The sequence below is a fragment of the Balaenoptera ricei genome, chromosome 11 (genome assembly GCF_028023285.1).
Source record: "Balaenoptera ricei isolate mBalRic1 chromosome 11, mBalRic1.hap2, whole genome shotgun sequence".
In the NCBI taxonomy this organism is placed as follows: domain Eukaryota; kingdom Metazoa; phylum Chordata; class Mammalia; order Artiodactyla; family Balaenopteridae; genus Balaenoptera; species Balaenoptera ricei.
This window is the reverse complement of record NC_082649.1, coordinates 104,647,448-104,671,965: the sequence shown is the minus strand read 5'-3', so window position 1 is coordinate 104,671,965 and position 24,518 is coordinate 104,647,448. Positions and strand designations below refer to the sequence as shown.

Sequence of the window (24,518 nt, the reverse complement as noted above, 5' to 3'; positions counted from 1 at the left end):
CTCGTTTCACCGTTCAAAACAGTTAACTCTGCCCTCATTAAACAATAACTCCCCATTCCTCCTCCCCCACACCCCCTGGCAACCACCATTCTATTACTTTCTGTCTCTATGGATTTGACTGCTCTCAGTATCAATACTTCATACAGGTGAAATCAATCAGTATTTGTCCTTTTCTGACCAGCTTATTTCCCTTAGCGTAATGTCCTCAACGTTCATGTTGTAGCACTGGTCCAAATTTCCCTCCTTTTAAAGGTTAAATAATATTCCACTGTATGCATATACATTTTGTTTACCCATTTATCTGTTAACCTGGTTGTGTCTTTGGATCTAAACTGAATCTCTTGTAGACAAGATATAGCTGGATTATTTTTTAAATCTGGCAACTTCTGACTTTTGATGGAAGAGTTTAATCTATTTACTTTTAAAGTAATTAGTGATAAGGAAAGACTTCTGTCATTTTGTTATTTATATAGCTTTTTTGTCCATCTTTTTTTTGCATTACTGTCTTCTTTTTACTTGATTTTTTGCAGTGAAACATTTCAATTCCTCTCTCATTTGCTTTCATGTATATTCTTTAGGTATTTTCTTTGTAGTTACCATGGGGATCACATTGAACATCTCAAAGTTATAACACTCTCATGTGAATTTACAGCAGCTTAACTTCAATAACATACTAAAATTCTGTTCCTTTAAAGGCTCCATATCCACCCTTTTCTTTTATTATTGTCACAAAATTACATCTTTATGCACCATGTCCAAAAACATAAACTAATAATTGTTTCAAACGATTTTTAGTCTCTTAAATTATTACAGAGAACAAAATGTAGAGTTACAAAGTTACAGTGATACTAGCTTTTAGACTGATGTTTTTCTAAAAAATATATTAGACTCCTAAATCAAGTAGAAAACAAAAACTACAGTTATAAACCATTGTTACAATTATACTAGGTTTTATACCTGCGCATGTATTTACCTTCAATGAGATCTTTATTTCTTTACATGGACTTGAGTTACTGTCTAGTGTCCTGAGCATTTCTTCTAAGGCAGAGCCAGTGGTAACAAACTCCCTCAGCTTTTATCTGGGAATGTCTTAATTTTTCCCTTACTTTTAAAGGACAGTTTGCCAGATATAGCATTCTTGGTTGAGAATTTTTTCCTTTCAGCACTTTGAATATATTGGCCCACTGCTTTCTGGCCTCCAAAGTTTCTGATGAGAAATCTACTGATAATCTTATTGAGGATCCCTTGCCTGTTGCTTCTCTCTTACAGCTCTCAAGACTCTTTTGGTCTTTGTCTTCTGACAGTGTGATTATATAATGTGTCTTGGTGTAGGTCTCTATGACTCATCCTATTTGGAGTTTGCTTATGTTAGCTGGATGTTTATATTCACGTCTTTCACGAAATTTGAGAAGTTTTCAACCAATGTTTCTTCAAATAGTCTCTCTTCTCTTTCTGGGACTCCCACAATATGTATGCATTTAACAGTGTTCCACAGGTCCCTCAGGTTCACTTTTCTTCAATCTTTTTTTTTCCTGTTCTTCAGACTTGATTATTTTCCATTATCCTATCAGCAAGTTCACTGATTCTTCTGCCTTCTCAAATCTGTCTTTGAACCCCTCTAGTGAACTCCTCCTTTCAGTCACTGTACTTTTCAGCTCCCAAATGTCATTTGTGTTTCTTTTTAGGTTTACTACCTCTTTATTGATATTTCCATTTTGTTCACACATTCTTCACTTCCTGCATGTCTTGTAAGTTGAGCATCTTTAAGATGGTTATTTTAAAGTCTTTGTCTAGTAGATCCTCCATCAGGTCTTTTACAGGAAGAGTTTTTTGTTGGTGCTTTTTTTTTTCTTTGAATGGGTCATACTTTTCTGCTCTGCTTTTTTTTTTTTTCCAGTTACCTTGGAGTTTATTTAAACTAAGAGAAAAAGGTCATAATGTTTTCATGCAATACATACTTCATTCTTTAAATAACAATTCTGACAAATAACAGAAAGAATTAAGGAATGCTGTATTTGTGATCCATACAAACACCAACATTTTGGGTTATACATAATTTAAAGAAATGTCCCAAACACTTTTCAAAATACTGTAGTAGCCAACACACAGAGGCATGCCTTAGGTGGCCATAGGAATGCAGTTTAGAAAATAAAGAAAAAAATCACACTGTAACTACTCAATTTCTTCAAAATCACTGAGCAAGAAAAGCAACAATGAACTTCCATACTGATTTTACGTAACTTCTATACAGTACCTTGACTTAAATCCAAGAGCAAAAGTTAAGACTCTCCTCCTCTATTTTTGGTAAACAACTGCATGGTAAACGTAGACGATTTTTCCCCCGGATTTTACCTGGGAGTGGCCTTTTAAATTTTTTATTTAAAAGAGGGCAGGTTTGGCACTTTTATACTGATGTCACCAATGTTAATATTTCTTGGGATCTCAGGAAGATTCATATTCTTTACAGCTGATACAGCATGGGCTGGAGCTCCTGCTAAGCCAGCCTCAGATTTCTCCAGTTTATTTTGTGCATCAATTTGTGTAACAATTTCATTCATGCTGGTCTCCAATACCATTCCCCCCATCACCATTTCTGCAAGAATATTGGGAACCTTGTCTATGTGGAAAATTAAATCCAGTTCACAGACGTTTTCAAAACACTTGTCTAATGTTTCCACAAATACTTGAACTAGATCTAAAATGCCAAGTTCACTTTCTGAAGAATCCACACAGAAGACAAAATATAATGTTGCATAATGTCTATAAATCAGTTTGTTGTCAGATCCTCCAATTAATAATCCTCCTGCTAGGAAATTACAAACATTTTCATCTCTCTTAGATACCAAATGGAATGTCTCCCTGATGACTTGCTGTTGTGTATCTTCACTGTAGGGCTGGTAGAACTTGGAGAGCCGGGGCTTCCCGTGGTTGTTAAAGATGAGGATCGCCTTGATCATGGCTGAGCCAGGCCGACTGGGTGGGAGCTGGGGGCCAGGCCGGGGGCGGGCGCACAAGCCTCGCCTCGGGATCTCGCTGGCGATCCTTCCCCACCCGCACCCGCCCGCACACCTCTGCTCTGCTTTTGTTGAAAACTGGACATGTGAATTAATAATGTGGTAACTTTGGAAATCAGATTTTCCCTCTTCCCAGGGTTTGCTCCTTTTTCTTTTTTGGCTGTGCTGTGTGGCACGTGGGATCTCAGTTCCTCGACCAGGGATCAAATCTGCACCCCCTGCAGTGGAAGCACAGAGTCTTAACCACTGGACCACCAGGGAAATCCCCAGGGTTTGCTCTTTTTTCCATAATCGAAACATATTTGACATATAACATTGTCTAAGTTCAAGGTGTACAATATGTTGATTTGATACATTTATATATTGCAATAGGATTGCCACCATAGCCTTAGCTAATACCTCTACTACATCACATAATTATCATTTCTTTTTGAGGCAGTAATAATTAAGATCTATTCTGTTAGCACATTTGATATTTATAGTACAGTGCTGTTGTCTATAATCACAATAATGTACATTAGATCTCCAGGACTCACTTATCTACTAGTTCCAAGTGTATACCCTTAAACAACACCTCTCCAATTTCCCCATTCCCCAGCCCCTAGTAATCACATATTCAACTGTTTTAGGAGTTCAGCTTTTTAGATTCCACATATAAGTGATTATCACAATACTTGTCTTTCTCTGACTTATTACACTAAGCATAGTATCCTCAAGGTCCATCCACGTTGTTGCAAATGGCAGGACTTCCTTTCTCATGGATGAATAATATTTTATTTTCCTTACATATATCTTGGTATCTTACATCTTCCTTATCCATTCAACAACTGGAGAACACTTAGGTTGTTTCCATACCTTGGTTATTGTGAATAATGTTGCAATAAACATGGGAGTGCATATTATCTCTTTGGGTTAGTGTTTTCATCTTTTTTAATTAATTAATTTATTTATTTTTGGCTGCATTGGGTCTTCGTTGCTGCACACAGACTTCCTCTAGTTGTGGCTAGCGGAGGCTACTCTTCGTTGTGGTGCGCGGGCTTCTCACTGTGGTGGCTTCTCTCGTTGCGGAGCACGGGCTCTAGGTGCGTGGGCTTCAGTAGTTGCGGCACACAGACTCAGTAGTTGTGGTGCACGGGCTTAGCTGCTCCGCAGCATGTGGGATCTTCCCGGACCAGGGATCGAACCCGTGTCCCCTGCACTGGCAGGTGGATTCCTAACCACTGCGCCATCAGGGAAGTCCCGGTGTTTTCATTTCTTTTGGGTATATACCAAGAAGTGAATTACTGGATATGGTAGTTCGATTTTAATTTTTTAAGGAGTCTCCATACTGTTTTCCATAGTGGCTGACAAATTTACAATCCCACCAACAGTGCACAAGCGTTCCATTTTGCCACATCTTTATCAACATTTGTTACCTGTGGTCTTTTTGATGACAGTCATTCTAACAGGTGTGAGGTGTTATCTCATTGTGGTTTTGATTTGCATTTCCGTTTAGTGATGTTGAGCACTTTTTTCATATATCTGTTGGACATTTGTATGTCTTCTCTAGAAAAATGTCTATTTAGTTCCTCTGCCCATTTTTTAATCTTTTTTTTTTTGCTATTGAGTTGCATGAGTTCTTTATATATTTTGGCTATTAGTCCCCTATCCAATATATGCTTTGCCAATATTTTCTCCCATTCCTTAGGATGCTTTTTCATTTTGTTGATTATTTCCTTTGCTGTGCAGAAGATTTTAGGTTTCATATTCCACACGTTGATTTTTATTTTTGTTGTTTGTGCTTTTGGGTTTTGTTTTGCTTTTTAATTGTTGTAGGCTTTGTCTAATGCCGAGGATCAGCCTGAGGTGTAAACTTAAGGTCTTTTCAGGTCTTTCCTGAGCCTGTCCCTTTCCCAGGTCATGCATGGTGACTTTCTAATTTGCCGCCCATATATGCGATTGCTTTAGAAGGTCCTAGTATTCCATCTGGCTCCTGAAAAAACAAAAAGAGGGACTTCCCTGGCAGTCCAGTAGTTAAGACTCCGCCCACCCACTGCAGGGGGCACAGGTTTGATCCTTGGTTGGGGAACTAAGATCCCACATGCCACATGGCCAAAAAAAAAAACGGCAAAAATGAAGAGGAAAAAAGGCACTAGCCCTTTAAATCCCCTAGAAGTGACTTCCGCCAGAGGGGGAGGGGCTTGCAACATTGTAAGAAGCTGCAACACCATGGCCTCTGCCTCCTTGTCTGCACCTCTGATCAGAAGCAGCAATCAGCAACCAGCACAGATCCCTAATACTTGATGCACAGGGTCCGTTTTGCCCACTCTGGCTCCCACAAGCTGTATACAGGCTACTCCAGGAACAAGTGCACAGCAGCCTGCTTTGGGTCTGGGGGTGGGTAGCTGCTCCTGTGCTCAGAGCCGAAACTGAAATTAACCACATTTTTGTCCAGGCACACGCCCCCCACCCCCCACCAACCTAGGCTCCAGAGGTCCTCAACAGTTACAACAGACAGATTCTGCCAGTGCAATTGTTGTCTGGGGGGGGAGACAGATTCCTGGTGCTTGATATTCTGCCATCTTCCGGGAATCTTATGGTCAACTGATTTTTGACAAAAGTATCAAAGTCAGTTAAATAAGGAAAGGATCATCCTTTCAATAAATGTTGCTAGAACGACTGGATAGCCACATGCAAAAAAGAAATCCTCAAACTTTACCTCACATCGTGAACAAAATTACCTGGGAATGGATCATAAATCTAAATGTTAACAGATAAAAATATAAACCTTCTAAAAGAAGATATAGACGAAAATCATCATGACCTTGGGTTTGGTAGATATTTTATGTACAATACAAAAAGCATGAACTACAAAAGAAAAAAACTTGTACCGAATCAACATTAAAAACTTTTGCTCTTTGAGACACTGTTAAGAAAATGAAAAGTCAAGCCACAGACCAGGAGAAAATTTTTGTAAAACATACACCAATTAAACACCAATTAAAACATACACCAATTAAAAGTCTTAAATCCCAGTTTCTAAAAAATGCATAAAATATTTGAAAGACACTTCACCAAAAAAAAGACATACAGATGGCAAATAAGCACATGAAAAGATGACCAACATCTTGTTAGTCATTAAGGCAATGAAAATTACAACCACAATGAGGTACCACAGCACACCCAGTAGAATGACTAGAATTGAAAAGACTGACCATACCAAGTGCTGACAAAAATGTGGAGCAACTGGAACTCCAACGCACTAGTGGGGGTGTGAAGTGGTGACAACTTTGGAAAACAGTCTGGCACTTTCTTAGATTTCAGCATGAACCTACCGTATGATTCAGACACTCCACTCCTAGGTATTTCCCCAAGAGAAATGCAAGCACATGTGTACACCAGACTCACAAAAAAATGTTCACAACATCCCTCTTTGTGATAGCTGAAGTCTGGATACCTACCAAATGTCAATGAATAGATGAACGGATAAACAAATTTTGGCATATGCATACAGCATTAAAAAGAAACAAAGTATTGATGCACACAACATGGATGAAACTCAAAGTTAGGCCGAAAAAAGCTGGACAAAAACATATATAACATATGAATCTATTTAAATAAAATTCCAGAAAATGTAAATTAAGCTGCAGTGACAGAAAGCACATTAGTGGTTGCCTGGGGACAGAGAGAATGAAAGGGGCACAAGAAAACTTTTATGGGTTAAAAAAAAAAAATGATACAAAAGACCTTGAGGGATGGGATCCAGATGGTGGAAGAGCAGGACGTGGAGCTCACCTTCTCCCCACAGATACATCAAAACTACATCTATGGGGCTTCCCTGGTGGTGCAGTGGTTAAGAATCCACCTGCCAATGCAGGGGACACGGGTTCAAGCCCTGGGCTGGGAAAATTCCACATGCCGTGGAGCAACTAAGCCCATGCACCAGAACTACTGAGTCTGTGTGCCACAACTACTGAAGCCCACGTGCCTAGAGCCCAGGCTCCGCAACAAGAGAAGCCACCGCAATAAGAAGCCCGCGCACTGCAACGAAGAGTAGCCCCTGCTCGCTGCAACTAGGGAAAGCCCGTGCACAGCAACGAAGACCCAATGCAGCCAAAAGTAAATAAATAAATTTATATATATATTAAAAAAAACAATTGGAGTCAAGGTCTTGAAGAAATATTTGTACACACATGTTCATAGAAGCATTATTCATAATAGCCAAAAGGTGGAAGCAACTGAAGTGTCAAGCAACAGACGAGTGGGTGAGCAAAATGTGACAGATATAGATAGTCCACTGCATAGATATTATAGATTTGTGAACAGATATATAGATATATAACTATGATATAGATATATACATGGAATATCATTCAGCCTTAAAAAGGAAAGAAATGGTGACACACGCTACAACATGGATGAACCTTGAGGACACTAAGCTGTGAAATAAGCCAGTTATAAAAAGACAATACTGTATGATTCCACTTCAAGGAGGTATCTAGAGTAGTCACAGCCTTAGGTACAGAAAAGTGGATGGTAGTTGCCAGGGACTGGGAAGAGGGGTGATGGGAGGTAATGTTTAATGGGTACAAGTTTTCAGTTCTGAAGATGAAATGAGCTCTGAAAATGAGTGCTGGTGATTGCACAACAATATGAATGTATGTAATATCACTGAACTGCACACTTCTAAATCATTAAGATAGTTAAATTTTATTATGTGCCTTTTACCACAATAAAAAATTTTCAAAAAACTTACAAAAATAAAAATAAAATTAAATTTAAATGAATTAAAATTTAAAAAAAATGTTTCTACATGTGGAACGACTCTTACAGAACATCTATTGAATACTGGCAGAAGACCTCAGACTTCCAAAAGGGCAAGGAAATCTCCATGTAACTGGGTAGAGCAAAGGAAAAAAGAAAAAAAAAAGAGAGAGAAAGGAATCAGGATGGGACCTGCACCTCTGGGAGGGAGCTGTGAAGCGGAAAGGTTTCCGCACACTGGGAAGGGTCTTGGGAGCAGGTGCAGATCACTGCCCCCACCTTCCCAGGAGCCTGTGTGGCTCACCCTGCCGAGGGCCTCGCGACCTGGTGCCAACCACCCAGGGGCACGTGACCCGCCATCACCGCTGCGGAGGGACCGTGACCAGAAGCCAACCACTGCTCCCGCCTCCCTGGGAGCCCGTGTGAGCTGTGCACCTGCGTACGTGCGCGCCCCTACCAAAGGGATATGAGCCAGCATGTGCTGAGGAGAGAGACGGCAAAGCACCCACAACAAAAACTGCCCTCACGCCAAAAAAAATATTAAACCCACACAAGCTACACAGGGACGCTCCTGCATATAAGTAGCCCTCCAAGATTACAGTAGGTAACTGTTTCTCCTAAACTCACAGACTAAGAGAAACATAAGCAAAATGAAGAAGCAGAGGAATCACTCTCAGTTAAAAGACCAAGAAAATTCCCCTGAAGGAACAATGAAACCGACCTCTTCAGTCTAATAGACACCAAGGGACTTCCCTGGTGGTCCACTGGCTAAGACTCCATGCTCCTAATGTAGGGGGCCTGGGTTCAATCCCTGGTCAGGGAATTAGATCCCACATGCCACAACTAAGAGTTCACATGCTGCAACTAAAGATGCCCCATGCCACAACTAAAAGATCCCGCACGCCACAGCGAAGACACAGCACAGATTAAAAAAAAAAAAAAATAGACACTGGGTTCAAGAAGGAGATAATGAAAATACTGAAGGAATTAAGAAAGGTTATTGACAGAAATTCAGATAACCATAAAAATGAACCAGAAACTGTAAGAAGGACCCAAGAAAAGTTAGAAAATTCATTTGCCGAGACGAAAGCCGAGCTCAAGGCAATGAAGAGCAGCGTGAATAATGCAGAAGAAAGAATAAGTGACCTGGAAGATAGACTAATGGAAATTACCCAATCAAAACAGCAGACAGGAAACCAAATGCAAAAAAATGAAGGCAATATAAGAGACCTACGGGAAAATATAAAGTGGGTCAATCTACACATAATAGGGATTCCAGAAGGAGAAGAAAGAGAAAAGGGGATTGAAAATGTATTTGAAGAAATTATAGCTGAAAACTTCCCAAACCTAAAGAAGGAAACATATAGATACAGGAAGCACAGAGGGTCCCACACAAGTTGAACCCAAACAGACCTACACCAAGACATATTATAATAAAAGTGGCAAAAGTTAAAGAGAGGATTCTAAAGGCAGCAAGAGGAAAACATACACTTCTTTACAAAGGAACCCCCATAAGGCTATCAGCTGATTTCTCTACAAAAACACTGCAGGCCAGAAGGGAGTGGCAAAATATATTCAAAGTCTTGTAAGAAAAAAATCTGCAACCTAAAATACTCTACCCAGCAAGATTATCATTTAGAATAGGAGGAGAAATAAAGAATTTCTCAGACAAGCAAAAACTAAAAATACAGCAATACTAAACCTATCCTAAAAGAAATATTGAAAGGTCATCATCTCTAAACAGAAAAGAAGCAAGAAGAAATAGGAAGGAGGAAATCAAAATTGGAAGTAAATCACTTAAATTAGCCAGTATACAGATCAAAAAGAAAAGAAAAAAAACCTATTTGTGAAAGCAATGATAAACACAACGAATAGCAAAAGGATAAACATGAAGATGCAAAAAGGGACATCAAAATCATAAAATGTGGGGAAGGGGAGTAAAAAAAATGCAGATTCTTTTTTTTTTAGAATGTGTTTGAGCCTATATGACTATCAGTCTAAAGAAAGCAGATATAGGAAAGGGTTAACATATAATACTTGAAAAACAGGGCAACCACAAATCAAAAACATACAATAGACTCACAAAAACCTAGTAGAGGAGAACACAAGCATAAACGGAAATCATCAAACCACAAAAAGAAAAACAAAAAGAAAAGGGAACAAAGAAGAAACAAGGTTTGAAATGGCAATAAATACTTATGTAACAGTAATTACCTTAAATGTCAATGGACTAAATGCTCCAATCAAAAGACAGAGTGGCAGACTGGATTAAAAAAAACAAAAGCCTACCATATGCTGCCTACCAGAGACCCACCTGAGGGCAAAAACATAGACTGAAAGTGAGGGGGTGGAAAAATATATTTCATGCAAACTGAAATGACAAGAAAGCAGGAGTTGCAATACTCATATCAGATAAAATAGATTAAAGCAAACGCTATAGAGAAAGATAAAGAAGGACACTATATAACAGGATCAGTACAAGAAGAGGATTTTATACTCATCAACATATGCACCTAATATAGGACCACCCATACATACAACAAATACTAACAGACATAAAGGGAGAATGGATAGGAATACAATAGTAGGAGACTTTAATACCCTACTGCCATCAATGGACAGATCTTCCAGACAGAATCAATAAGGCAACAGAGGTCCTAAATGATACAACAGAACAGTTAGACTTAATTGATAATTTTCAGGACACTGCATCAAAGAAAACCAGAATAGGGCTTCCCTGGTGGCGCAGTGGTTGAGAATCTGCCTGCCAATGCAGGGGACACGGGTTCGAGCCCTGGTCTGGGAAGATCCCACATGCCGCGGAGCACCTAGGCCCGTGAGCCACAACTACTGAGCCTGCGCGTCTGGAGCCTGTGCCCCGCAACAAGACAGGTCGTGACAGTGAAAGGCCTGCGCACCGCGATGAAGAGTGGCCCCCGCTTGCTGCAACTAGAGAAAGCCCTTGCACAGAAACAAAGACCCGACACAGCCAACAAAAATAAAAATAAATAAATTAATTAAAAAAACAAAAACAAAAATAGAATATACATTCATTTCAAGTGTACATGGAACATTCTCTAGGACTGACCACATCCTAGGGCACAAAACTAACCTCAACAAATTTAATAGGAGTACAGAAATTATTTCAAGCATCTTCTCTGACCACAATGGCATGAAACTAGAAATCAACAACAGAAAAGAAACAAGAAAAAAAGATTACATGGAGACAAAATACCATGCTACTAAAACACCAATGGGTCAATAAGGAAATTAAAAGGGAAATTAAAATATACCTTGAGACAAACGACATGGAAAACACAAGTATGCAAATTCTATGGGATGCAGCAAAAGCAGTTCTTAGAGGGAAGTTCGTAGAGATACAGGCCTTCATCAAAAAACAAGAAAAATCTCAAGTAAACAACCTAACCTACCACCTAAGAAGAATTAGAAAAAGAAGAACAAGCTAAACCTTACATCAGTAGAAGGAAGGAAATAATAAAGATCAGGGAGAAAATAAACAAATTAGAGATTTAAAAAAAAATAGAAAAATATCAACAAAAATAAGAGCTGTTCTTCGAAAGGGTAAACAAAATTGACAAACCTCTGGCCACGCTCACCAAGAAAAGACAGAGAATCCAAATAAACAAGAAATGAAAGAGGAGAAATCTCAACTGATATTGCAGAAATACAAAAGACCATAAGAGAATACTATGAACAATTACATGTCAACAAATTTGACAACCTAGACGAAATGGACAATTTTCTAGAAACGTACAGTCCACCAAATTTAATCAAGAAGAAACAGATAATTTGAACAGAACGATCACTAGAAGAGAAATAGAATCAGTAATAAAAAAAACTTCCTACAAACAAAAGTCCAGGACCCAATGGTTTCACAGGTGAATTCTACCAAACATACAAAGAAGAACTTATATGGATTCTTCTCAAACTCTTCCAAAAGACTGCAGAGGAGGGAACACTCCCAAAGACATTCTGTGAAGCCACAATCATCCTGATACCAAAACCAGACAAAGATACCACCAAAAAAAGAAAATTACAGATCAATATCTTTGATGAATATAGATGCAAAAATTCTCAACAAGATATTAGCAAACCGAATCCAACAACACATAAAAAAGATCATACACCACGACCAAGTGGGATTCATCTCAGGTTCCAAAGGATGCTTCAACATATGCAAATCAATGTAATACAAATTAAGAAAAGAAAAGTAAAAAACCACATGATCATCTCAATAGATGCAGAAAAAGCATTTGACAAAATTCAGCATCCATTCATGATAAAAACTCTTACCAAAGTGGGAATAGAGAGAACATATCTCAACATAATAAAAGCCATTTATGAGAAATCCCAATATAATACCCAATATAATACAAACAGCCAATATAATACTCAATGGTGAAAAGCTGAAAGACTTCAGACAAGAAAAAGAAATAAAAGGCATCCAAATTGGAAGGGAAGAGGTAAAACTGTCACTACATGCAGATGACATGATACCATATATAGATAACCTTAAGAACTCTACACAAAAACTACCAGATCTAATAAATGAATTCAGAAAAGTAGCAGGATACAAGATAAACATTCAGAAATCGGGTGCATTCCTTTACACTAACAATGAAATATCAGAAAGGGAATGTAAAAAAAACCAAACAAACTACCATTTAAAATTACACCAATAAAAAAAAAAAACCACCTAGGAATAAACCTGACCAAGGAGATGAAATATTTACACGCTGAGAACTATAAAACATTAATAAAGGAAATAAAAGAGGATTCAAAGAAATGGAAAGATATCCCACACTCTTGGATTGGAAGAATTAATATTGCTAAAATAGCAATACTACCCAAAGCAATCTACAGATTTAATGTGATCCCTATCAAATTACCCACGACATTTTTCACAGAAGTAGAATAATCCAAAAATTTATATGGACCCATAAAAGACCCAGAATTGCCAGAGCAATCCTGAGGGGGGGGGCGGAAAGCAGGAGGCATAACTCTCCCAGACTTCAGACAATATTACAAAGCTACAGGCACTTCCCTGGTGGTCCAGTGGCTAAGACTCCACGCTCCCAATGCAGGGGGCACGGGTTCGATCTCTGGTCAGGGAACTAGATCCCACATGCCACAACTAAGAGTTTGCATGCCGCAACTAAGTCCTGCATGCTGCAACTAAAGATTCCACAGGCCACAACTAAAGATCCCGTATGCCGCAACAAAGATCCTGCGTGCTGTAACTAAGACCCGGTGCAGCCAAATAAATAAATATTAAAACAAAACAAAACAAAGCTACAGTAATCAAAACAGTGTGTTATTGGTACAAAAACAGGCATACGGATCAATGGAATAGAATAGAAAGCCCAAAAATAAACCCAGACACCTATGGTCAACTAATTTTCGACAAAGGAGGCAAGAATATAAAGTGGGAAAAAGACTATCTCTTCAGCAAGTGGTTCTGGGAAAGTTTGACAGCTGCATGTAAATCAATGAAGTTAGAACACAACCTCACACCATACACAAAAATAAACTCAAAATGGCTTAAAGACTTAAACATAAGACATGACACCACAGAACTCCTAGAAGAGAACATAGGCAAAACATTCTCTGACATAAATCCTACCAATGTTTTCTTAGGTCAGTCTCCCAAGGCAACAGAAAGAAAACCAAAAATCAACAAACAGGACCTAATCAAACTTACAAGCTTTTGCACAGCAAAGGAAACCATAAAAAAATCGAAAAGACAACCTATGGAATGGGACAAAATATTTGCAAATGATGGGACAGACAAGGACTTAATCTCCAACATATACAAACAGCTCATACAACTCAACAACAAAAAAACAATCCAAGCGAAAAATGGACAGAAGACCTAAATAGACATTTCTTCAAAGAAGACATACAGCTGGCCAGTAGGCATATGAAAAGATGCTCAACATCTCTAATCATTAGAGAAATGCAAATCAATCTACAATGAGGTACCACCTCACACTGGTCAGAATGGCCATCATTAAAAAGTCTACAAATAACAAATGCTGGAGAGGGTGTGGAGAAAAGGGAACCTTCCTACACTGTTGGTGGGAATGTAAATTGGTACAGCCACTATGGAAAACAGCATGGAGGTTCCTCAGAAAACTAAAAATAGAATTAACGTATGATCCAGCAATCCCACTCCTGGGAATATATCCAGACAAAACTCTAATCCAGAAAGATACATGCACCCGCATGTGCACAGCACACTATTCACAATAGTCAAGACACGGAAACAACCTAAATGTCCACTGACAGATGAATGGATCAAGATGTGGTACATGTATACAATGGAATACTACTCAGCCATAAAAAAGAATGAAATAATGCCATTTGCAGCAACATGGGTGCAACTAGAGATTATAATACTAAGTGAAGTAAGTCAGAATAAGAAAGACAAATACCGTATGATATCACTTATATGGGGAATCTAAAATATGGCACAAATGAACTTATCTACAAAACAGAAACAGACTCACAGACATAGAGAACAGACCTGTGGTTGCCCCAGCGCAGGGGTGGGGGGTAGAGATGAACTGGGAGTTTGGGGTTGGTAGATGCAAACTATTACATATAGAATGGATAAAGAACAAGGTCCTACATATAGCACAGGGAACTATATTCAATATCCTGTGATATAGCATAATGGAAAAGAATATAAAAAAAAGAACCACAAGGACTCAGAGGCAAAGAATATACAAATCAATTTTCACTGCAAAGTAAAGGAGCTGTTACAGTGGAGGATTACTGGACTGAATGTCAATACTATGACATAGTATGAGTGTGTTTCATGTTTGGTAATTGCAATCATTGTTGCTTTTGTTGTGGTCATCCATGTACAATGCTTGGTGTCAGTCGATTTATCTCTTGTAAAAATAAAATACAGTGTGTGTGTGTGTGTGAAAAAAAAATAAAATAAATAAAGTAAAACGTGTGGACTTCAAAAAAAAAAAAAAAAAAAAAAATTTATAAATTCCCAGCTATATAAAGACTAATCATCACACTTAAAATACAGTTTGGGGTGTCCTCTACTATTAAACTGACAAAAGTGTTAAATAAAAAAAAAAAAAAAAAAAAAGAACCTATATATGTGTATAGCTGAGTCACTTTGCTGTACAGCAAAGACTGGCACAGCATTGTAAATCAGCTACACTTCAATTAAAAAAGGAAAAAAAAAACCTTATTTACAAAGCAGAAAGAGACTCACAGACATAGAAGACAATCTTATGGCTACCAAAGGGGAAAGGTGTGGGGAGGGATAAATTAGGAGGTTGGGATTAACACATACACACTACTATACACAATACAGATAACCAACAAGGACCTACCATATAGCCCAGGGAACTATACTGAGTATTCTGTAACAACCTATAAGGGAAAAGAATCTGAAAAAGAATACATATATATCTGAATCACTGTGCTGTACCCCTGAAACTAACACAACTTTGTAAATGAACTATAATTTAAAAAAAGTTTAATAATAAATTTTAATTGTTAAACTTTGAAAAAAAAACTTTTAGAGGTAATGGGTATGTTTATTACATTAATTGTGTTGATGATTCCTTGGCAGTAATGTTTACATGCCAAAATTTATCAAACTGCACACTTTAAATGTGTAATTTATTGTAAATTAATTATACCTCAATAAAAATTGGAAGAAAAAAAAAGCCTGACAAACCAGATAGTAAGTATAAATAGAAGAACAAGGAACTAAGGAACTAAAAATAGTAGTAGTAAGATAACCACTAGAACAAAAATAGAATAGAAACAAAACATATTTATACACAACTAAGCAACTTTTAAAACTAGAAACATGATAGCTCTGTAGATCAGCAGTTCTCAAAAGGGTGCCCAGGGCACCCGCCAGACTTCCAGGGAGTCCACAGAAGAAAACTATTTTAATAAAAGAAAGATGCTCTTTGCCTTTTTAATCCTAGTTCTCTCATGCGCCTACAGTGGAGTCTTCCAGGGCCTATGTGGTTTGTATCACAGATTAAATGTAGAAACAGATACGAGAATCCAGCTGTCTTTCAATAAGCCAAAAAATCTGCAAAACTGTAAAACAATGCCACTCTTCATCAAAAACACTGTTTATTCATTGCAGCACTATTTACAACAGCCAAGACATGGAAGCAACCAAAATGTCCAACAACAGAGGAACGGATAAAGATGTGGTGGACTTCCCTGGTGGTGCAGTGGTTAAGAATCTGCCTGCCAATGCAGGAGACACGGGTTCGATCCCTGGTCCGGGAAGATCCCACATGCCGCGGAGCAACTAAGCCCCTGTGCCACAACTACTGAGGCTGCATGCCACAACTACTGAAGCCCGTGAGGCTAGAGCCCATGCTCCACAAGAGAAGCCACCACAATGAGAAGCCCGTGCACCACAACGAAGAGTAGCCCCCGCTTGCCGCAACTAGAGAAAGCCCGCGCGCAGCAGCAGAGACCCAACGAAGCCATAAATAAATAAATAAATTTATTTTTTTAAAAAGAGATGGGGCTTCCCTGGTGGCGCAGTGGTTGAGAATCTGCCTGCCAATGCAGGGGACACGGGTTTGAGCCCTGGTCCGGGAAGATCCCACATGCCGCGGAGCAACTAAGCCCGTGTGCCACAACTACTGAGCCTGCGCATCTGGAGCCTGTGCCCCGCAACAAGAGAGGCCGCGATAGTGAGAGGCCCGCGCACCACGATGAAGAGTGGCCCCCGCTTGCCACAACTAGAGAAAGCCCTCGCACGGAAACGAAGACCCAACGCAGCCATAAATAAATAAATAAATAAAATTTTAAAAAAAAAGATGTGGTACACATATACAATGGAATATTACCCACATACAATGGGATATTGCTCAGTAATATACAATGGAATATTACTAAAAATGAAATAATGCCATTTGCAGCAACATGGATGGACCTAGAGATTATCATACTAAGTCTAGTAAGTCAGACAGAGAAAGATAAATATCACTTATATGGAATCTAATTTTAAAAAAATGATACAAATGAACTTACAAAACAGAAACAGATCTACAGATATCGAACACAAATTCATGGTTACCAAAGGGGAAACGTGGGAGGGAGGGATAAATTAGGAGGTTGGGATTAACATACACACACTACTATATGTAAGATAGATAACCAACAAGGACCTACTGTATAGCACAGGAAACTCTACACAATAATCTGTTATAGGGCTTCCCTGATGGCCAGTGGTTAAGAATCTGCCTGCCAACGCAGGGGAGACAGGTTCGAGCCCTGGTCTGGGAAGATCCCACATGCCGTGGAGCAGCTAAGCCCGTGCGCCACAGCTACTGAGCCCGTGAGCCACAACTACTGAAGCCTGCGCACCTAGAGCCCATGCTCCACAACAAGAGAAGCCACCGCAATGAGTAGCCCTTGCTCGCCGCAACTAGAGAAAGCCCATGCGCAGCAACGAAGACCCAACGCAGCCAAAAAATAAATAAATAAATTTATAAAAAATAAATAAAATCTTGTTAAAAAAATAATCTGTGATAACCTATATCATAAAAGAATCTGAAAAATGAATATATGTATAACTGAATCACTTTGCTGTATACCTGAAACTAATACATTATAAATCAACTACACTCCAATAAAATTTAAAAAAAGTTTAATAACTGAAAAAAAACGTTGTTTATGTTAACATGTGATGGGCTTATTATTTTTAAATGAAGTAATAAATGAACGCAGCATTTAAAAAATTCCTCAGTTTTAATTTGTAAAAGGGCACCAGTTGATAGCTAAAACCCACACAAACAAAACTCCTTGGGGTCCTGAGCGGTGGGGAAGCACTACTGTCAATCTGTCATTGCTCAACCCCCCCAAGGGACTCCCATAGGCAGAGGTCACTGCCCTCGCTAAGGGCAGTGACCCCTGAGTGAGGGAACCTGCACTCCACACTGGTGCCCTCAACCTGTGGTCTGGTCCCTAGATCATACCTGGTTCCTAACAAGCTAAGTACAGAAATCGAGATTAAACCTTCAGAAACATTTACAGCAATTTTACATTGCCACACAATCAAGCACATGATTGATGTATTTTGTACGTTTTTTTAATTCCATTTTTCTAATTGTTCATTTTTATTGTTTTACAAAAGTGTTAGTCTGCAACAGTTTGAAATGTTTAAAGTGGTCCTTCACCACAGATACATTAAGAAGCACTAAAGTAAGGACTTCCCTGGTGGTCCAGTGGCTTAAACTCTGTGCTCCCAATGCAGGGGGCCCGGGTTGAATCCCTGGTCAGGGAACTGGATCCCACATGCAGCCAAAAGAAACAAACAAACAAAAAAAGGCACTGAACTAGATATCATATAATTAAAGAGCAGTTGGATTTATTTATTTATTTATTAATGGCTGTGCTGGGTCTTCGTTGCGGTGCGCGGGCTTCTCACTGCAGTGGTTTCCCTTATTGTGGAGCACGGGCTCCAGAGCGCAGGCTCAGCAGTTGTGGCACACGGGCTTAGTTGCTCTGTGGCATGTGGGATCTTCCCGGACCAGGGCTCGAACCCGTGTCCCCTGCATTAGCAGGAGAATTCTTAACCACTGCGCTGCCAGAGAAGCCCTGGAATGATCTTTTAAGCAAAATATGTCAATAGTACTATTTCTCCATGATTAATGTACACTGCTTCTAATATAAATATCAAAGCATTGCCATTAAAATGGAAATCGGTAATGATAAAGAAAATCATACATACCCTCTTCAGTGAAGAATTTTTCTACAGGTCCCACAAACTGATTAATTTCATTAAGTTCATCTTGGCTAACTTCTGGAAACGGGAAAACTTCTTTCTAAAAATGATAAACATGTAGTAAAAATTTAATTTCTGGCAACCTCCCATAGTGGCAATATCAACCGAAACGGAAGGAAAAAGACTTGCTAGTTTCCACATCGGCTGGCAGGGCCTTACTCGCTGAAGGAGCCGGAAAGCAAACTTCAGAAGGAGCTTAAGACGAGGAATGGCGTTAGACTCCAGCACCTTGGTTCATCCCCCTCCCTGACCCAAAACTGTTCCTAATTTTGGTCAGCTTGGCCCACGGAGCGGAGAGCCTGGACTAACACTTCACAGCCCAGTCTGGGCCCTGATTTGCAGCTAACTAACTGGGCAGCCTTCGTCACATCCCCTCGCCGGTCCGCACTGCCGTTTCCTCACCTACAATGAGCAGGTAATATTTACTCAAGGTCGTCGTGAGGTCCATGGAAGATAATGGATGGGCAAGCTCTTTACCAAAACACAGAAATCCACCTCAGTTATCCTGTGAGCTCAAAGGTGCTGCCACTGACCAGAACGTACTGTGGTCACGGGTCTGACACCTTGCCGGGTTCCCACCTGGCTGCTCGCTCCAGCACCCGCTCGTCCGGCCTCACGACCCCTGCTCCGTGTACTGAGCAGGGCCACCAGAGGAGGCCCAGCCGAGGGGCCAGATCAACCGGAATGCAGCCCTGGCTCTGCCGATTCTTAGATGTGTGATGGGCAAGTCTCACCCCTTCTCAGGGTCAGTTTCTCTCCTGCTACAGGTGATGCCTCAGAAGGCAGCTGTGAGGCTCAAAGGAGACAAGGCGTCCTGAACACGAAATAGCTGCAATTATCTGTATTGGGTACTGGCTCTGCTCTTGTCCCCACAGCCTGGAAAGTGACTCCGCTTCAAGTCTACCTCAAACTGACAGAGGAGGGGCCAATGCTTCCAACTGACGCTGGATTCCCGACCGGGCCATCGCTATATGCTGCCTAAAACCATCCCGCTGTGCCCTCTGGCTTTTGGGCTCCACCCCCCCCACCGCCCCGTTAGCTGCCAGCGTGACCCGAGTATCTGGATGTGACCGACACCTGCTGAGAAGTGATGTCCCAGGCCCTAAGCCGCCCCCAGGAGCCCCGCCACTCCTCACAGCACCTCTCACCAAGCGTCTTGAGAAAGGTCTTCAAAGCAGAGGAGTCCTGTCTCCTCTCCAGCCCTGTAAATAATCAGCCACTCTAGTTACAGGCTCCCAAATCTACTTTCTTCTCTCCGGCCACCTGTAGAGGTGACAGGGGGGTGCCATGCCCAAACTTAAAGGACTCCCTGCCTCCAGGCCACCCTCGACCCTGCCCCTAAGGTGGTCTACAAGGAAATTACGCTGAGCTGTCACCACCCCGCAGCCGCTTAGAACAAAGCCGGCTCTTTAGCCGAATGTAGAGGCCACGTCCACTGAGCCAGCCTGCACGGGCTCACCTGGGCCTGGTGCAAGGGCTGTGTTAGAGGGAGATGATTCTGGTACCAGCGAGCAGCCAGGTGAGAGGAGAGAACAGCCTGGGAACCAGGTGGCCTCAACTGCAACCAAAGGACAACTGTCCCCAGGAGAGAGATCTCGAGCCCATGTGAGAACAAATCTCTGATGGCAGTGTTCAGAGTCTAAATGGGGTGCCTCATGGGTGCTGGGTTCAATTTCATCAGCACTTTTCACATTTTTGAAAGTACAACCGGTTTTTCAAATAAATCCAGAGCAGAAACCAAATATGCAAAACAGATGCAAGCCAAGCTGCTCTGGCTGAGGCTGTGAACGGGGAGAAAAGTCACCCAGATCCCTCCCACTTGACTCCCCCACTGGTCCCTGCAGCAGCCCTGGGGGTGCTCTCAGGAACAGCCTGGGTCCAACTGAGGGCAGGGGGACAACTGCCGGCCTGCGTGATCATGAAGGTCTCCTTCTATTCCGAGATTCTAAGCATCTGGGATACCACGTTGCTGCTCAAACCCCAACAACGCTGAGAGAGACGATGTCTGCCTGAACCAGGGAGGTACCGGCGGAAGTGCTTAGAAGCTGTCAGATTCTAAAGAGAACCTGAACGTAGAGAAAACGGGATTTGCTGTCGGATTAGATGTGGATCATGAGAACAGGAGGTGTCAAAGGTGACTCCAGGTATTCGACCTGAACACGTGCAACGGCAGAGTCACCACCCTCTCCGGTAAGAAGAGCGGGAGGAAAGACAGGAGTGGGTGGAGGGACCAGGAGCTCAGCTTTGGGGGGGCTACACTGGCGATGCCTAGTAACATCCAAGTGTAGCTTCTGCGTAGAAAGGTAGATACAAAGAGTATGGAGTTCAGGGGAGAAACCTCAGCTGGAGAAATCAATGGGCATCTTCGGGACACTGACAGCATGGTACTGAATTAGATTATCAGAGGAATGCTTGCAGATGAAAAGAGAAGCCCACAGACTGAGCCTTAGAAAACTTCAACTCCGACTGAGCTGGCTGGAAATGTTGTCTAATGCTTAGACTTGTCAAGGAGCCAAGAACGAGTCAACGTCCTTGAGTAGCTGAGAAAGCTTGGGGTATAGTTGGCCTTCGCTGGGAGTGGACGGTTCCCCCACATCAATGCAGACACACAGGCACACGTGTGGGGAGGAGGGGGTAAGCGTGGTGGAAGAAGTTCTTACCTGACTGCGTGTATTTTCTCAGTGAAACAGGAAGCAAAGCCGACAGGTGAGTGAGGATGGGGGAGGGTTGGAGAAAGAGGAGCATGAAATGAGACAGGCTGGGACCCGGGACTCTTTGCTGCCGTGCTACAATCATTGCACCTGGACACACCTCTCCTTGAGCAACAAAACACAAAGAAACTGTATGGGACTAAAAATAACTGCATGCATGCGCAGTTGGGGCAAATTCTGGGTCCAACAGATACAAAAAGACCAAAAAAAACACAACCAACTGCCACTTTTGAAGAGCCTGGAGCAAAAACAGGGTACCCCACATGCCCCCTGCACACAACACCACCTAAGGGGTGGACAAAACACCTAAGCCACCCCTCCGGCCTGACCCCTGGACACACTCCTACCCTCACCGCATATAAGAAACAAGTTTGCCCCCCTCGGGGATTGAGCAAGCAAGGGAACGTGCTGTTTGTTCTTGTTCCCCCCGGCTGCAGCAGAGGCCCCGATAAAGCCTTGCCTGAATTTCTTGTCTGGCCTCTAGTCAATTTCTATTGCGTGGGGAAGGCCAAGAACCCTGGTCGGTAACAGAAAAATGTGTGTTCTTTCTTCCCCAAGCTGCTGGGAGCCACGGGGGTCCCACGACAGAGCACCACACAGCCCCAGGTTCCGGAGGAAACGGCTTCCCTAACTTTAAGACCTAGCTTCGTACTTCTAGCAGGGCAAACCACTCCAGTCAGAGCGTCTGCATCTGTAATGCCTGACGACCTTAGAGAATGTCCTAGAAAAACCAGGGAATAACTCCTAAAGTAATACAGAATCAGCCAACATTCCAGCCAAGCTCAAAGCACTTTACACACATTTTTCCTTTGGCTTGCGGGCCACCTGTAGGAGGGGGCGAGGGCTGTTTTTACTCCTGTTTTCTGTATGAGAGCACTGAGGCACTTCACAGGAGTTATGAGCCCAAGGTCACAAGACTAGTAGGTGTTGACGCCAGCACCGACTACTCATTCTGCTGCTTCATGAATCTGTACCGCAACTTAACAGTTTAAAAAGCATTTCCACGTATATACGTCTCGTTACAACACATCTGAGACGCAGAACACATCGCAAGCTCGGTTTTAAGGGTGAAAGAACTGGGACTCAAAGTCACAGAGTCAAAGTCAAATCCAAGTCTTCTGACTATAAGAGTCCGGTGAGTGCTTAGTAACACTAGGTCGTGCGACCCGTGGAAGGGACGGGCCGGGAAGGCACCTTTGAGCCGCGGGCTTCTGGGTAACCTGAAAGGTGGGGGTGGTGAGGCGTTGCAACTCCGCCGTGGAAGCCAACAGAGAGAGGAGCGGCATGGCCTGGGCTGTGCTTAGGAAACAGAGAGGAAACCCCCTCCCGCCTCCCCAGTTCGCGGCCGGAGTGTTGAGTTGAGGATCACTTAGCGACCACCTCTCCTAGGGTTTCCAAGGGTGTCCCGGCAGGCGTTAGCTCGAACACAGGTCAAAACCATAGCTGCTCAGAGGCACAGGGTTAATTAGCACGCCCGCCCGCAGGTGCGTTTCTAAGGCAGGTGTGGGGACGCTAACCAGGCTCGAGCGGGCCCTTCCCGCAAAGGGCCAAAGGCGAGGAGGAAGGGCAATGGCCGGCCGGGGCTCGGCGTTACCTTCTCGATTTTGCCCAGGAAGAGCTCCTTGGCGAAAGCTTGGCTCGGTGGACTGGTGCGCAGCGGGCGCCGACTCGCGGTGAAGGCCACCAGGGCACGGCACGAGCGCGCCGCCGCCGCCGAGCGCAAGAAGAGCCCGCAGCCGCTCATGCTGTCCCGAGTCGCTCTCGTCGTCGTCGTCGTCGTCGTCGTCGCCGTCGCCGCCGCCGCCGCTTTCCCAGCGCCTTAAGTCACTCGCCCCGGGAGCGCGCCTCCCGATGACGCCACCCACCTGCGCCGCCCTGCCGGCCGCCAACGCGCTTGCGCGGCCTCGGGCCCTGGCCGGGGCCGCGGCCAATCTTGGCGGTTTCGCGATTGGGCGGCTTCGCGATTGGGCGGCGGCGGCGTGCTGCTTTCAAACACCTGCAGTGGTTGCCTAAATGCCGTAAATTACCAGCCGGGGCAGCGTCTCTGGGCGCCGGAACCTAAGCGGTGGCCCAGCTGCCTCCACTTTGCCTCCCTCTCGCCAGCTGGGGCGACGAGGACATGGTGGAACTACAAAGCGGGGGGTGGGGGAAATTCGCGATATTGGTTATCTCTGGAGGGAGCGCACACACGGGTTACGGTCCTTGCTTTAAGTGGGTGGTTGATGCGTGAGGATTCCTTTGGTTTTGCTTCATAGCTTACGTATTTGTCACCTATATGGGGGGTGGGGAGAAGAAAAGGAAAGAGGTATTCCACCAGAGAGGTCTGGATAAAACCCTGTAGTTACTACGTCCCTGGGAAACGCCAACCTGAAGGGCAAGGGTGGGCGGGGCTGGGGGAGAAGCTGGAGCTGGGACCGGTGGCGGGGACGGGATAGGGGGGAGGGTGCCCCCCTCCCCACACCCAGCGATGCCCTGAAGGCCCTCCTCACCTGTGCCTGTGCCTGCGCCCTGCCTGTCGCATTTACAGGGCAGTAGCAATACGCCTTATTCTCATTGGAAATGCTCTCTGCCACCGTCAATATTCAGAGAGCGGTGGGAAACGCATTCAGCTCAACGTGCTGTGCCAGACCCAATAAAAAGTACACTTGTTTGGGTAAAGACTTGATGATGAAAACGCAGTCCTTCTCGGCAGGGATTCGAACCCAGCCAAAACTCAGATTGGGATTCAACCCCCCCCCCCCACCCCTGCATCTCAGATGTGGACGCGAACCCACTGTCTTTTAATTAAAACCTCTCACCTGGTGTTAGGACTTAACTGAAGCTCAGGTTCTTTTGTCTGGTTGCAGAAGGAAGTCGGTGTGAGGCAAAGTGACAGGCAAAGAGTGAGTCTGTTAGCATAGGACGCTTGTGAGAGATACAAGCGGGCTGGCAAGGGAAAGGAGCCCTGAGAACCAAGAGGGCTACATCTTTATCATCCAAGAAAAAGTGGGGAGGGGAGAAGACCACCTTCTTCCTCATTCTTGGGCAAACGTCAAGGCTTACATCATTAGTTCCTCCTGTGACCCTATATGGTCTGACCGGGGCTGTCATGGCGCTATTTAATTCATATTTATATTAGAGGAAGAGTAGTAACAAAGACTAAAATATGGTAATTAATCTCAGGTTTCAGTATAATGTTCCCTTTCACCTAGTTTCTTTCCTTTTCACCTATATTTCTGTCTTGGCTACACGCAG

At 42.7% G+C, this 24,518-nt stretch overlaps 2 protein-coding genes across 6 annotated transcripts in view; both read right to left on the bottom strand.

Moving 5' to 3' along the window:
- ACAD9 (acyl-CoA dehydrogenase family member 9) overlaps positions 1-23,125 on the bottom strand; it is a 64,420-nt gene extending 41,295 nt beyond the window's left edge. For 3 of the 4 annotated variants that reach the window (XR_009505971.1, XR_009505972.1, XM_059940485.1), the window contains exons 1-2: positions 22,879-23,124; positions 18,520-18,613 (exon numbers count right to left, since the gene is read on the bottom strand). Coding sequence is in view for 2 of the 4 variants with exons in the window: in XM_059940485.1 (XP_059796468.1) it covers positions 18,520-18,613; positions 22,879-23,028 (244 nt within the window). In the remaining 2 variants the exon portion in view is untranslated. Of the gene's footprint in view, positions 1-18,519; positions 18,614-22,878 lie in introns of all 4 variants that reach the window. The other variant, XM_059940486.1, reaches the window with a different exon arrangement.
- On the bottom strand, positions 2,361-2,957 carry LOC132375248 (AP-3 complex subunit sigma-1-like). 2 transcript variants are annotated; one of them, XM_059940487.1, is made up of 2 exons: positions 2,685-2,957; positions 2,361-2,612 (listed from the first exon to the last, which is right to left on the bottom strand). In XM_059940487.1, the coding sequence occupies exons 1-2, from the start codon at positions 2,955-2,957 to the stop codon at positions 2,376-2,378; spliced, it is 510 nt and encodes a 169-aa protein (XP_059796470.1). In that variant the 3' UTR covers positions 2,361-2,375. The 2 variants fall into 2 exon arrangements, with proteins under 2 accessions (XP_059796470.1, XP_059796471.1); XM_059940488.1 differs by having other exon boundaries at positions 2,361-2,683; positions 2,888-2,957.
- Positions 23,126-24,518: the final 1,393 nt, after the last annotated feature.